Raw genomic sequence first — 14,017 nt, 5'->3', positions numbered from 1 at the left:
GTCCTCATTTAATTCCACCGGTGGAATTAGTAATTCTGCATTACATGAGTAACACAGAATTACTAAGTGACTCCAACTGCGCCCAGCCTACTTATGTACATCCTGTTTGCTACCGGACAAACACTGGAAAACTAGGGAAATACCTATTCACATGGTTCCGTTGCCCTCCGATGGTTGGATGAAAGTTGCACTTTGCTTGCCCTATTGAGCTTTTGCCCAAGCACAAGACATACATGCTGGTGTTAGTGGAATGATTATTAAAAGTGCCCAATACTGATGCCATCAATAAATTCTTAAAGGGTTTTTTTTAATTGAAGGTGCACCTAAAGAACTTGTTACTGATAATGGTACCCATTTTACCTCTATATAGATGGAACATTTCCTTAACTCACATCACATCAAACATTTACAAATTGCACTAAACTTTCCCACCTCGAATAGCTCAGTTGAGAGGATGAACAGATTTCTTAAAGGAAGATGTCCAAACAGACCCAGCAACTGGAGAAGATGTGGAATCATTTTTGAGGCAAAAGGTTTGCGTTTTCTAGTGACACCCCACAGTATCAAGTGGTGTGTTTCCACTTAATCTGCTATGTAACAGAAACCCAAGAACCAGGGTGTGCCTGGACTGGATCTTATAGTTAAATAGGAAGCCCACTGAATCCACCTACATTTTACAGCATTCGGTAGCAGCTGCTGTCAGCAGAGGGACCGCGTAACATTCTCATGCTGAGGCTAAATATGATGACAAGCATCACGTCAAAAAAAATCTGCCTTAGTGTGGAAGATTGGGTCTTGACCAAAACAATCACTGGTCAGAAGAAAAGGAACCAGATTTACAGGCCCAGTAAAAGCAGCAAAATTGTCCAAAGAGTCTGTACTACTTTCTGGGAGGGGTTGGTGGGGCAGGAGATGTCTAGTCAAACTCACTAATCTGCAGGCCAGGGCAATGTTTGCTGCCTGAAAAAGGAATTTCTAAGATTTTAATAATGATGAAAATGCTCTTGACAGCTCAAGGTGCCTTTAGTCACAGGATTCAGTGCCATCAAGCCCTGGCACTGTATCACGCACTATCGGGTTACCATCCAATGCCACTTGCTCCTTTCCTCATTCACTGATAAGTGATACTAACAATGCTTCGCCTAATCACTTTTGCTCAGGTGCCAGGTCCGATGAGTTGCTGTCACCCTTTGTTAATAACAATCCGTCTACAACACGTTCAATATATCTATGCCTCTCACTGTAAGGCTTTCTATGTAAATTGATTTTATGTTGTTGACCCATTCCTCTTTGCTTTAGCTGATTTTGATGTAAGGGGAAAGGTGGTGTACCAATGTAATTATAATACACTGGATGTTCAGCACAGCTTTTATTGTGTATGATTCACATCCCATGCTTGTTTTGTTCTGACTCACATTCCACAATCTAGCAGAGCTCTTTTCAAGGACTTCTTGTCAACCGCTATGTCAAGTTGAGTGTGGACAACCATGAGGGAAGACTCCAGCTGGTCATGAGCTCCTGGATTTAGAAAATAAATCTGCCTGTGCCTACTCACTTTACACTCACCAACTGACTCCTCTACATTTCACACATCAAATTCCAAACCCTGTGACATGACGTAAATTAAAGTGTACCACACATTTAAAAGAAAAGTGAACAACTATGAGTAAGTTAGACCATGCTTTAAAACATGGGTGTATATTATAGGTCTACAAGGCCCGGATCATGGCCCGATTTTGAAAACAGCCACAAAAGATAAGTTTATCATAGAATTGATCTAAACTGAACCCATTCACATACTACCTATCATGAAAATCTGGCCTCACTCGTCACCTTTGATTTAGAGTGTTCTTGTCATACTGTCATAGGACAGCAGTGCTCTGGCAGTGCTCAGTTTAAAGTAGAAAGTAGTGCCAGGCTGCACAGTGATCACATCTGACCCACGTTTATGGTAAGTGCCCTAAATAAATCTAGCGGTCTGGCCGAGATAACACCAGGCTCATTCAACATACCGAGGCTGCCATGACAGAGCACAAACATCTCAGTGAATCAGATGTTGGGTATACACAGGCTATTCATCTAGATGCTTCCCAAGTTGTCACTTAGCTGATCAGAAAAAGGTACACGTACAGAGCTGCCCAAAAATTGTGGGCAGACTGTTATTTTGTAGAAACGTAACCTTCATGGCATCATTTCTATGGAGGAGGAATGCAATTTACCTACTCGGTGTCTGGGTTACACCTCAAAGTACAAAGAAAAAAACAGATGGTATACACCACCTGAAATAAAATCTTACCATGAGTAATAGCTCCATATGACACGCTGTTTGATAAAGAACACTAATTGCTTGATAATTCCTCATTTCTCCAGGGACCGCTATCAATTTCTGGACAGAAACAAAAAACAGACAGAAGGTTATCAGAAAAAGTAGTTATATGGAACAAATTACCAAAAGCAATATTGTGGAGAGAACTATTTAGTCAAAGTAGATATAGTGCATCCATTTATTTAGGATCATCAAGGACATTGCAGCCATTATCAATTCAGGAGAAAGAAAAGATACTTACCCATAATATCAATTCTCCATCATTAGTACCTTCATTAAATGCATTAACACAGACTATCTGTAGGTGTCAAGGACACTTTCTCAACAATGATAAGCCATCTCAACACTTCGGGACATTAACATTCTTGGCACAACAGAGGTGAAACAGCCCTTGAGTATCCTTTACAAGGTGTGTTAGGTGGCTGATGAAGGGAGAGATGCCCTGCAATATGGGCATAGGTAGCACCACTGCTCCATCCACTATTTTTGCTGGACAGCCTGTAAAATCACTAAGCAGAGTGGGATGTGCATTCCTGAAATGTATTGCAATCTAGCAATGTCTGCTACTTTATTTCTCAAGTAATTGCAGACAAAAGTTCCAAAGCTCAAGCATTGTACACACCCATCAGTAACAACCATTAACAAAGCCAATAGGTCTCGCCTACAAAGGGCATTGGCTTTGTCAGTGTTTTTTAGCCACATTATACAACAGTCTGGCTGCTGTATAAGCATGGCTTAAAGTTTTTTTTTTAAGTTTTAAAAAAAAATAAGAAGCACAGCTAGCACACACGTGAACCTCCAGCTCTTTGGCTGGAAGTGGGTCTTTTTTGGAGGGGAGGGAGGGGAAATCCATTTTGAAAGTTATAGTGGGTCATGGATCTGCAAAAATACGAGCCTCATCACATTCTGTGAGATACACCATTATAAACTGTTTAGTAGCTTCTGTGACACAACCATTACATTTTCCTAGTTCCCTATAGTCTACCACCATCGACTTGCAAACCACTCTTGAAGTGGCTTAGTGTGAAGGCATGCTTATGGCACTACCCTCACTGCCAGAAAACAAGATGTGGGGTACGGGAGGACTTTGTGTTCAGTAACAACTGATCTTGCTTAGCTTTCAAATTTGCAATAGCTTTCGAGGTATTATTGCCACCCAGGATTTCCTTGTTTTGTATCAGAGTTGGAAATGAATTCTGAAGTTTGACTGTGAAGTCTAACAGGTATCAAAGTTGAAAAAAAAGAGTACTGCCTTGTAGGCTGAAAACGTGTAAAGCCTTCCATGAGTTGAACCACATAAATCTGCACTGGACTCTGCAGTGGAAGAGCAGCAGGGAATAAATAGTAGTGGCTGTACTTTTCAATTTGACAGTTTAAATAGATGTTATTTACCTCTGGTGATGCCAAAGTAGTTCCTGCCTGAAGTAGTTACCCCCTTCACTTACTACTCTTTCCACTTTCTATCCTCACCCACCCCCACCCACTCATCGTCTTGATTCCAAGATAGCCGTCTGCTTCTGCATGGACAGAACAAGTGAATTGACAGTGGATGATCAACTATTTGCAGGATACGTTAGAAAGATAAAGGGCAAGGAAGTTAACAAAATAACTACCCAGATGGAGAGCCATTGAAAATCCTGTGCATCAAGAGCTTCTACGCCATGGTGCACTAGGGTCCTCCAGAAGGTATTTGAGCTCATACCAGAAAAAAGTCCCCTACATCAGTACAGGTGAAAGAGGGGTCAGTGGTGAATATTTGCAAAACGACAACGTGGTCTCCCCTCGCAAAACACTTTTATTTAGATTCCTAAGTGAGGAAAGATTGTCATTTCTCTCACTCAGTTCTTCAGGACTTTTTAGCAAAAGTAGCCATGTGTCCACCTCCAGATTTAGGACTGCTTGAGGAATCTATTCAAAAGGTAAGAAATCTGCTGGTAGCCGTATCCAGCAGAAGAACAAGTTACTTACCATCTGATGCATATTGGATTTACGTGCAAAATCCTCACTGACGCACCCATCTCTTCCATGCAAGGCTAAATATACCATCAGTCTTCTTATCATGCACTCTTGATTTTACTGAATACTACACATATCTGATTAAGATGTTGGTTTCATCCGGTCACCTTGAAGGTGCTCTAAAATATGGACAGAAACAGACGTGAGCACGTTGACCAGACGCTTTATGGTCCAGTGACATCACAAGGTGCCGTGTGCGTTCCCAAGGTGGAGCCAGCCCCCTCTATCAGCATAGGAGAGCTATCAAAAAGTTTTAGATCCACTTGGACGATTGGTATAAAACGAGGAGTCTGCAGATAGAAGTATCCATCAGAAATTCCTTTTTGAAATGTCTGTTTAAAAATCCTCCCTAATACTTTGCTTCTCATTTGCATTGTCAAAATCTCCAGGATGTTAATTTTGCTCATAAGCGACATAATAGAAGTCTGCTGTTTCAAGTAGGGGATGCTAAAGCAATTTGTGATGGTTGAGGATGACCCTCTGGTATGTTCCTGAATTCTCTAGGTCTTTAGCTCCTGGTAGGTTTTTGAAGCTGAAGACACCACTGAGACTATTATTTTCACACAAACAAGGTTGTAAACTGACTTTTTCATATGCTTTATTTTAATGATTGGTTGAAACAGTATAGGCTTTTTAATAATGTTACAATAACTTGGTAGTATAGTTGTTGGAAAGATGGTAACTTGTTAACTAAATTGGTAGGTCAACATGTGACACTTAGTTTGGATCAGACTTTTTTTTTTAATCTCTTTTTTTCCAACAGTGACATGATTGCTATCTGTATGAGTATACCCAAAATGGGGGACATGCAAGCAATTGAAAGGACATTGTAACTACACATTTATATAGTGCATTATGCAATTTCTGCTGACTGATCTGATACCATGCTACATCTACTTAGGTTTTGATGGAAAATCCTACTGGGAGCCTCTTGGATTGCAGTATGGCACCGTCCTATGCAGGAATCTATAGGCACATTCTTGAGACAAAATGTTTTTCAAAGGAAACAGAATTATAATAAAACCCGTTGATTCCATTACATTAATGACATGCTTGTTTATATAGGCAAGCACTGAAAACAAATCAGTTGACTTTGGACAATGTTTAACAGCAATCACCATTCACAAAGGTAATCCTTCTTGGATACTACAAGTTGGCAAAACAATAAACAGATACATATGAAATTTAATGTAAACCCATGATAGAAACATCCTGTCAACCTCCTCTAGTTTTTATTCGAAAGCACCTCATTAAAAAACTTCACGCAAGGATTAAAGGGACAGTGATGGAGAAAAAGTGTTTCATGGACCATGAACAACATATGCGCCTTCAATTTTCAGATAGGAGATATTCAGAAGAAACACAACCAAATGCGGTGAATTATATTAATCAGGTGCCTCACCTGAGGCTCTAAAAACCCAAGTTAAAAAAATGCACTAAAGTGTTTAAAATGTGTGTTGAGATAGGGACGTGGCCATGCAGGAAGGCCAGTAGGACGTGCCTGAGAGGCTCCTCGTGTCTTCGGCATCATCCTGCTGTATCCTGCCCAGCCAGCATTAGAGGCCAGGCCCTTGCATGACCCGGGCTTTTGCAGGTGACTTTATTTGCTGTGCTTGCCGCCTGCGGCTGGGGAGAAGCGGCGCCGCAGATAGGAGCCTGGGGCCACACCCCCCTGGTGCCGATGGGGGTCCCCTGGGAGGCCTCCCGCTTTGACCACTGCGGTCGAGGAGATTCCAGCCTCCTTGTTTGCGTGCCAAGCGAGAGGCGCAGGTGCCTTACTTGGGGGTGGCAGCCCATATGGCGGTTGCCCCAGCCTCACGGGGCCATGTTTGCTGGCGAGGCAGGGATCCAGTGTGGCACTGCGTTGGGAGATCTGCTGGCCCCCAAAACAGTTGCTGAGTGGGGGCCCCAGCTGTATTAGCAGCGGACCAGCTTTTGGGGCCTCACTCTGGAGCTGAGTGGGCCCAGTCAACCCCAGTGGATGCCGAGTTCGTGTATGCTGGGCCCCTCAAATAATCTTGTTCTGGGGCGCATCTACAGGGGTATGGAGGGGTTGGCGGATGTGGAGTGAAATTGTGAAACAGGGCATTTGACTTGGGTGTGGGCCCTGAGTTTGCACCAGTCCCATTGTGGGTGCTCGCCTGGGTGATAGAGACTGTCTCTGGATTTGGGCCCCCGACTGAAAATCTAAGTGCCTGGTTCTGTGCTCCCTGGACCTGCAGCCAACCGGGGCGCCGCTGCGAGCCATTATTGCCTGAATACTAAACCATAAAGACAGGGACTGTATCCTTCGTGCTGCCCTGGGAAACAGACACCGCTCTCTTCAATAACCACAGGATTTATCCAGATTACACCAATAAAGTACAAGGGTCTCAAAAAGAATTCTTGGAGGTCAAGGCCAAGCTTCATGCGATGGGCCTCCGCTACATGTTGCTGTACTCTGCCCGCTTGAAGGTCCTGTCTGGCGGCAAGTCTCATTTCTTTGATACAACAGAGGATGTGTGGAGGTGGCTGGGGGTATGGGACAAGGTACCCCGGACGGGAACAGGATCCTGGCAGAGGGGGCCGGGTGTGCTAGTGAAGTCCGCACCTTGAATTGGAGATCGGAGGGGCAGCTGGAGCACGGGGGTCATTGCAGAGTAGAGGGGAGAGCCCAACACGGGTCAAGATCCAGTGGGATGGCACTATGGCACTGATGCACCGGGATGCAAAGCCTGTCTCGATGGGAATGGGGCCCTTCGTGGGAACGGACACAAGTTTGAATGACTCTGCCACTTGAACGTAAATCGTGCCTACGTAACTCTCAAACATTAAATAGAATAACTCCCAATAGGGGTGGGGGTGCATGTGACGTGGGGAGCTGGTTGCCAGGTTTTTGCATCTGGCCTGGACATGCACAGGGGTTCAGGGATTCTGGGGGAAAGTGGTGCCAAAAACAGCAGACACTGACATTCCACTGAACCCATTGGCATTCCTCTTGGCAGTAGTGGTGCAGCCCAGGTGAAGGAAGATACACCATAAATTGGCCCAGCTGGCTCTGTTGCAGGCCAAAAGAAGAGCAGCCATTGCCTGGAGGAGTACCCAATCTCCCCTAATGTCTTCATGGCAATGGGATCTGCTTGAGTGGGGGGTGGCGGAAGAGATGCATATGCGCACTACTAGTGTGGACGGGGTGCCTGGGGTGCAATCATGTTGTGGGCGTCTCTCCGGAATGGGTTCGTAGATGAGGATTAAAATGACTCAATGGAGTACTCTGGTGATGTGGGACCCTCTATATACTGACAATGTCACTATAACAGCCAACTGTGTAACTCTGTAACTCTGTAATGCCTGCTGTACACCTGACTGGCAGACTTGTCCTCTGGGTGCCCTGGACCTACAGTGATCTTGCTAGGTTGATACCTCAACTCAGATGTATGTATTATCACTCCTGCATGTACTGCTAAGGCAGCCCTGAGACTCGACTAAGCTTTTGCTATGTTACACAAGTTGTGAAGTCTAAGGGCTCGGGTGGCACTTAGCCAACTCATTACCAAGCCCATTTATATCTGCATCCACTGGGTTTTCCACTTAATTATGGCTTTGCTGCTCTTCCTATATAGTCCATCATCTGCTGCCAATTTTTTAGATATTTACTAAAAAGGATTTCTTGCTCAAACGGATCAAAAGATACAAAAATGATTATGACACGTGTTGCTGTGTAGTGGCTGGCTCTTTGAGAAGTTTAACTGGTCACCTTCCAGTTTCTGACTCCTGCAATTAGGTGTGAAACTGATACTGATGAGGTAAAATGCCTGCTCAGAGTTAGCGTGTGAAAAAAGTGACAAAATAATGTAGAAATGTGCTGGATTACGCCACATAATCTGCTCTTGCTTCCTGCATAATGCGGTCAACCCCGCAACACAATTTGGTACTTCCCAGCTGCATAATATGTTTATAACTAACAAGCTAAAAACAAAAAGAGGAAAGAAAAATGTTTCCTCACAATCTTTCCTCGACTCCCCATTTTAGATTTTCGAGCTGGGGGCTTTGAGTTCATGCACACTGCAGTATAAAGTATTTTACTGCAAGCAGTATTTATAGTGAAGATGTTATTAACAATCAGTGAAACAAATGTGCATGATGCGGTGCACATACCATGTATTCTTTTTCACTAATAAACATGTTCAACTGTATTCTGCCATATCTGAATATGGAAATCCTTTCATACAAAGCGTAGATTAGCTTCCACAGCATGCTCTTTTCTGTTTTGTCAGGGAAGAGCCCGACAACTTTCACAGGAACATCTGTTGGAAACAGCAAGGAGAAAAACATAATTTTGTGGCAATTTATGAGACCGTATCTTTTAAAAATGCACAATTCTATGTAATAAGGGAAAAAGCTGGTCTTAAACTCAGAGTCAGATCGTGTGCCCATATGTTTCTTAAATGGAAGAGAAACCAACCCTGAGCGTCTACTACTAAAATCCTTAAAGCTCTCATGCATTTATCTATATTATTCATTAATGAAAGACAATTGGTTCAGTGCTTTTGGGTTAGAATCTAGCACATATGGGAGACTTTCTACAGTACACAACTGTGTGCCATTAGCAATGCTAGGATTTTATAATCACTTTCTAACCCAGCCACAAGGCAGCAGTACTACCAACATATCAGGAATGTGAAATTAACCAATTTTTTGCAGCAAAGCTTTTATCTCCTGGAAAAGAAAATGAACAGTAGCAATGCGGAAGTGTTTGGTAAAAGCTGTGCACTTTTGCTTTTTCCTACCTGCTGTCCTATAACGATGACTTCATAGTGAAGCGATATCCTGGACTTAACAAATTTTGGTAAAGGGAGTAGATTCCCTTTTCTGAAAAGGACTTAGGCCCTCATTATGATCTTGGCGGTTGAAACCACCGAGAGCTGCGCTGGCGGTCAATAGATGACCGCCAGCACAACTACCCACCCCCGCTGGTCGTATAATGTTTTCCCCGCTGGCCAGCGGGCAGAAACTGTGTTTCTGCCCACCGGCCCAGCGGAGAAAAGGGCAGTAACATTGACAGCGGCTCCAAATGGAGCCGCCGCCAATGTTGGTGTGCGGCGGGTGCAGCTGCACCCGTCGCACTGATCTGCGCAATGGGGCACTGCACAGGGGCCCCTGCACTGCCCATGCCAAGTGCATGGGCAGTGCAGGGGGCCCCCAGAACGCCCCAAGATTCCCATTCTGTCAGCCTTTCCCTGGCGGTGTGAACCGCTGGGAAAAGGCTGGCAGAACGGGTATCAGCAGCGCTGCCCTGTCGGATTGGAATACAACGCCCCAGCCAGCCTTCCCACTGGCAGTGGCGGTGTATTCCACCATGGGGTTTAGGGCGGGTCATTATATGGCAGTCAGGGCAGCCATGCCGGATGGCGCTATTTATCGCCACCACTGGTATGGTGGCCCAGACTGCCAGGATCATAATGAGGGCCTTAGTGTCATTCTGTTGGGGTGGGGTGTGTGTGTACGTGGATGGAGAGGTAAATAGTGCTATGAAGGGAAAACACCTTTTAAGAGCGAGGGTGCCAAATAGCCTAACTACTCTTAGCTGAAGCTATAACTAATACTTAACTACCCTCCCTCCAATTCCATGTCCTTGTGCCAAACTGTGTACACAATAAGTGGGCAAGCAAGAAACATTGGATACTGCACGGGGCTGTGGACATTATCACTTAAATGTTGCATATAGATAGCCGGTCATTCCTACAATGGTGAGTTTACTCTCAAATCACATGCCGTTTGAAGGAGACTAATCACATCTCAGTAAAAAATATTCTGGCTTTTCTCTTATATACTCAACAAGAGTCGCAATGTCATTAAACTGAAATACCACCTCATAGTCCATAGACAATCACAATGAGGGTTATCAGAAATAACATGAATAATGAATGCATTCCTCCAATCACTGGGCCAGAGCAAACAGGTTTGCTACAGTTGGGTAGCCACACTGGTGGCAAGGAGGTTTCCTTCTTAAAATAAGACTATTTTCTCACCTGAGGTGTACTTGGTGTCAATTCCTATCTCGGGAAAGGATCTTTTGTAAATATGTCCTCTGTTTGGGACTGCAAATGATTAATTTTCCCAAATGTTACTCATCACTATACATTAACGGTTGTGCATAGTTTAGAGAGAAGGGTTTCAGAAAGGGTAAATTTTAGAGCTATGCATTAAATGGCAGTATATATCATGGAGGATGGGGCTAAGGCAATGATTTGGTCTGAATGGATACTACTGTGTCAATCTGCATGAAGGCTTGGCTGACCCTAAATATGATCATACCTGCCGTCCAGGGAACTTCAGTCATGCCTAATTTCTGGAAGAGCATCTCAGAATACATAGAAGGTGGCTTCACTGGCCCTTGACTCAATGGATCCAGTTTGAAGAAGTCACAATGAAGAACATCAAGCTGTCCATCTGCTTTATGCTCCAGAGACTGTGGAGAAAAAAAATAAAACATGATTTTCAACCAAAAAATGGAACTATTCACAAACAAAAATATTGTAATGTCCTACTCCGATTGCATCTAAACTGCAAACATTTTGTTAGACATTTCAAAACAATCAGCATTAGCAACTGGACTATTGCATGATAATCATGACCTATTTAGAGGTTAGAATACCTTCCTCCCTAAGAAGGCTCAGCACACCTCCACAAAGAATACAGAAATGGACATCCAAGGAACACAGACCTTTTCTTAAAGGGAATTTCTCAACTGCTATCAAAAGCTATGTTTTTATGACGCACACAGAACTTGTGTGCCTATTTCATGAAGTCATGAATCACTGCCAAACCCGCTGCAACTTTTAAACTCATTATAAATAACAAAACAAGCCTAACGATTCTGAGGGTTAAGACTATGAAGCGAGATGGCATGTGGCTGACTGAAAAAGTTGTTTGCCTACTAAAGGAAGTATTGTACTACTAGCGTTTAGGTGTCCATTTAAAATAGATGCAAACTAGGGCAACTTGACCCCACAACAGTAACAAGCATTGACAAAGCCAAAAGGTCTGGCCTTGGCAAGCTGGTTCACTGGTTACATTTCTTTGTTTTACTGCAAGCACATGCCGTGAAAATTAAAAGGAGAACATGCTGACCCCTAAAAATGTGGTCAGAGGCTTGCAACAAAGAAATATAATTACAAAAAAAGAATGAACAGTATGGGTAATTTCTGTCAGTCAGGAATATTCGGAAAAAGCACAGAAACCCTTTTTGATTTTAATGCACACCAGTGAAAAGGAAAATGTTACTCACCCTGTAAGCATCTGTCTGTGGCATGTAATGCTGTAGATTCACATCCTGTACGTACTCCTGCCATCTAGTGTTGTGCCCGGATGTGCAAAAGTTGCTTTTCTTTGACTAAGTCTTTCGACTCATGAGGCATAGACACCCCTTGCTGGTAAAGCATAGTCATCGGCTCCATATTTAGATCATTTCCCAAATGGCTGATGATGATGCAATGTATAGAGAGATGTCTATGCGAAAGAGGAAAAAAAAAAATAGTAAAGGATACCACAACGGTTTTAGGTGGCCGGGGATGAGGGTGGGCACAGGTGACTAGAGCACTACGTTCCAAGAATAGATGCTTACAGAGTAAGTAACATTTTGAATTCAAAGCATGTGTGGCTGTCAATACACATGCTGTGCATAGACTAACGCTGACCTCCCAAAAATCAGTGGCTATCCTGTGGGCTGGTGCAGCAGATTGAAAGTGTGTACGAGGCACGGCTGTACCAACATTAGCTTGATCGTGGGCTAGCACAACTAAACAGTAATGATTTGTGAAAGTGTGTGGTGTGGACTAAGTAGCTGTTGAGCAGATGTCAGCTATTGGGATGTGCCCTAGGAAGGCTATAGAGGCTTCTTTCTTCTGAGTGGAGTGGGATCCAGGAGGAATAGTCAGAGTCCTCTTAGCTCTAGCATAGCATATCTGGATGAATCTAATGATCCATCTGGCAATGCCGGACTTGGCAGAACATTCCAGGCCTCAAAAAATTATGAAAATGTTAGAAGACCTGCAGGTCGAGTAACTCCAATAATGTGTTCGACCTAACTGTAATATACTTAAACAAATTGTGTGATCCTATGCAAATATTTTATTTTACAGTCACCTGTTTCTTTATTCTCACAAGAGTGAACCTTCAAATATGTGAGTTCAGCATTTCTTCTGTTAAAAAAAAAAAACTATTTTGCTTGATTAAATAGACTAAACCTTTGATCCACGTATTATGAGAATCTAGCCCACAAACAGGGGACACATGATCCATGACTTGCCTCTTTGTTTACTAATAGAATTGCCGTAAGGGCAGGAGTGTTTCTCAGTTTATGTTTAAACACTCACTTAAAAAAAATATATTACTAAAGCATGATGTGGTAGCGCACGTTCATTTACAGACAGTAAATTTCCAAGAAATGTCCAAAAACCTTCCCACTAACTTGCATCTTCCCTGATGAAACTATATAGTGTGTTAACAATAATTTGAAAATTGGGATTCAGAAAACTTATTTATCATTTGTACATCACCATGTAAAGTGTTATGATTTGTTTTCACCCTATTAAAATATGTTTTTCATCACAAAGGAGGTCATAAAATGGGCTTTCAGAACTACAGAAATATATTTTGAAATGCTAAATAGTTGACTTCGTATTTTAAATGTTGTGTGTTAGGAAACACCTGATACCCTACAACCTTTCATTTCACCCTCTTTGGGCAGCAGGTCAGACAGTTCACTTTACAAAATCCTGGAACTCTGCAGTCAAAAGGAAAAGTAATTTTAAGAACAAAAACTGAATGTTTCTGAACACAGAGTAAATGTGACAAGTACAAGATTAAAAGGCATTTTTATTGCCCCTTCACTTTCTGACAGAACAGAACACCTGTTCTTTGTCAACTCGCCAGAAGGGGCGAGTAGGTCCTAAAAATAGCTCGTACTGATAAAATGACTCACTATAGCGTGTGGGCAAGTAGATTTTTCAAGGCCTGTCTTGCCTTTAAGGGTTTGGAGTAAGCAGCAAAGACTTTTTGCTTTTTCCTAAGTGGTTTTGTTCTGTCAATGCAGTACACAAGAGCTAATTTTATATTCAAAGTATGAACAGCCTATCCAGCAAATGAATCAGGCTGTGGGAAAAAGACAGGAATTTCAAAGGACTTGTAAGGTTGAAAGACCATCTTAGGGAGGAATTTAGGGTTGATGCGGAGGACAACCCTATCTCTATGAACTTGGAAGAAGGGTTCTTTCAGGGTTAAGGCCTGTAGCTCACCGACATGCCTGAGTGAAGTGAAAGAAATTAGAAATCCCACCTTCCTAGAGAGGAGCTGAAGGGGACAGGAGTGGAGGGGCTCCAACGGAGGGTCCATGAGTCTTGAGAGTACAATGTTGAGATTCCATGCAGGGGCCGGTGGACCGGAGAAGGAATGACTCTCTTGAGATCCTCTGTGAAAGCTTTAATGACCAGAATCCTGAAGAGAGAGAAGTGCTGTCTATTACGAAGGTAGGCAGCCAGGTATAGTCATATGGAGGTGAAGGTTAAACCAGAAACCTGCACGCGTAGTAAGCCACAGACAGTGTCCTGAACTGTGGCGTTAAAAAGATCAATGGCTTTTGTGTGACAGTATTACATAAATCTCTTCCAATTGGCTGCACAGCAGACGTGACTG

General features: G+C 43.1%; 1 protein-coding gene across 1 annotated transcript in view; it reads right to left on the bottom strand.

Annotated features, from left to right (window-relative positions):
- TFB2M (transcription factor B2, mitochondrial) overlaps nucleotides 1-14,017 on the bottom strand; it is a 69,594-nt gene that overhangs the window by 23,273 nt on the left and 32,304 nt on the right. Inside the window, exons 3-5 of the mRNA XM_069234445.1 lie at nucleotides 10,640-10,793; nucleotides 8,480-8,628; nucleotides 2,297-2,386 (exon numbers count right to left, since the gene is read on the bottom strand). Of these exons, the coding sequence (XP_069090546.1) occupies nucleotides 2,297-2,386; nucleotides 8,480-8,628; nucleotides 10,640-10,793 (393 nt within the window). The remainder of the gene's footprint in view (nucleotides 1-2,296; nucleotides 2,387-8,479; nucleotides 8,629-10,639; nucleotides 10,794-14,017) is intronic.

Source organism: Pleurodeles waltl, chromosome 5 (assembly GCF_031143425.1).
Source record: "Pleurodeles waltl isolate 20211129_DDA chromosome 5, aPleWal1.hap1.20221129, whole genome shotgun sequence".
Classification (NCBI taxonomy): domain Eukaryota; kingdom Metazoa; phylum Chordata; class Amphibia; order Caudata; family Salamandridae; genus Pleurodeles; species Pleurodeles waltl.
The sequence above is the reverse complement of the archived record's forward strand: the minus strand, read 5'-3'. Positions and strand labels throughout refer to the sequence as shown.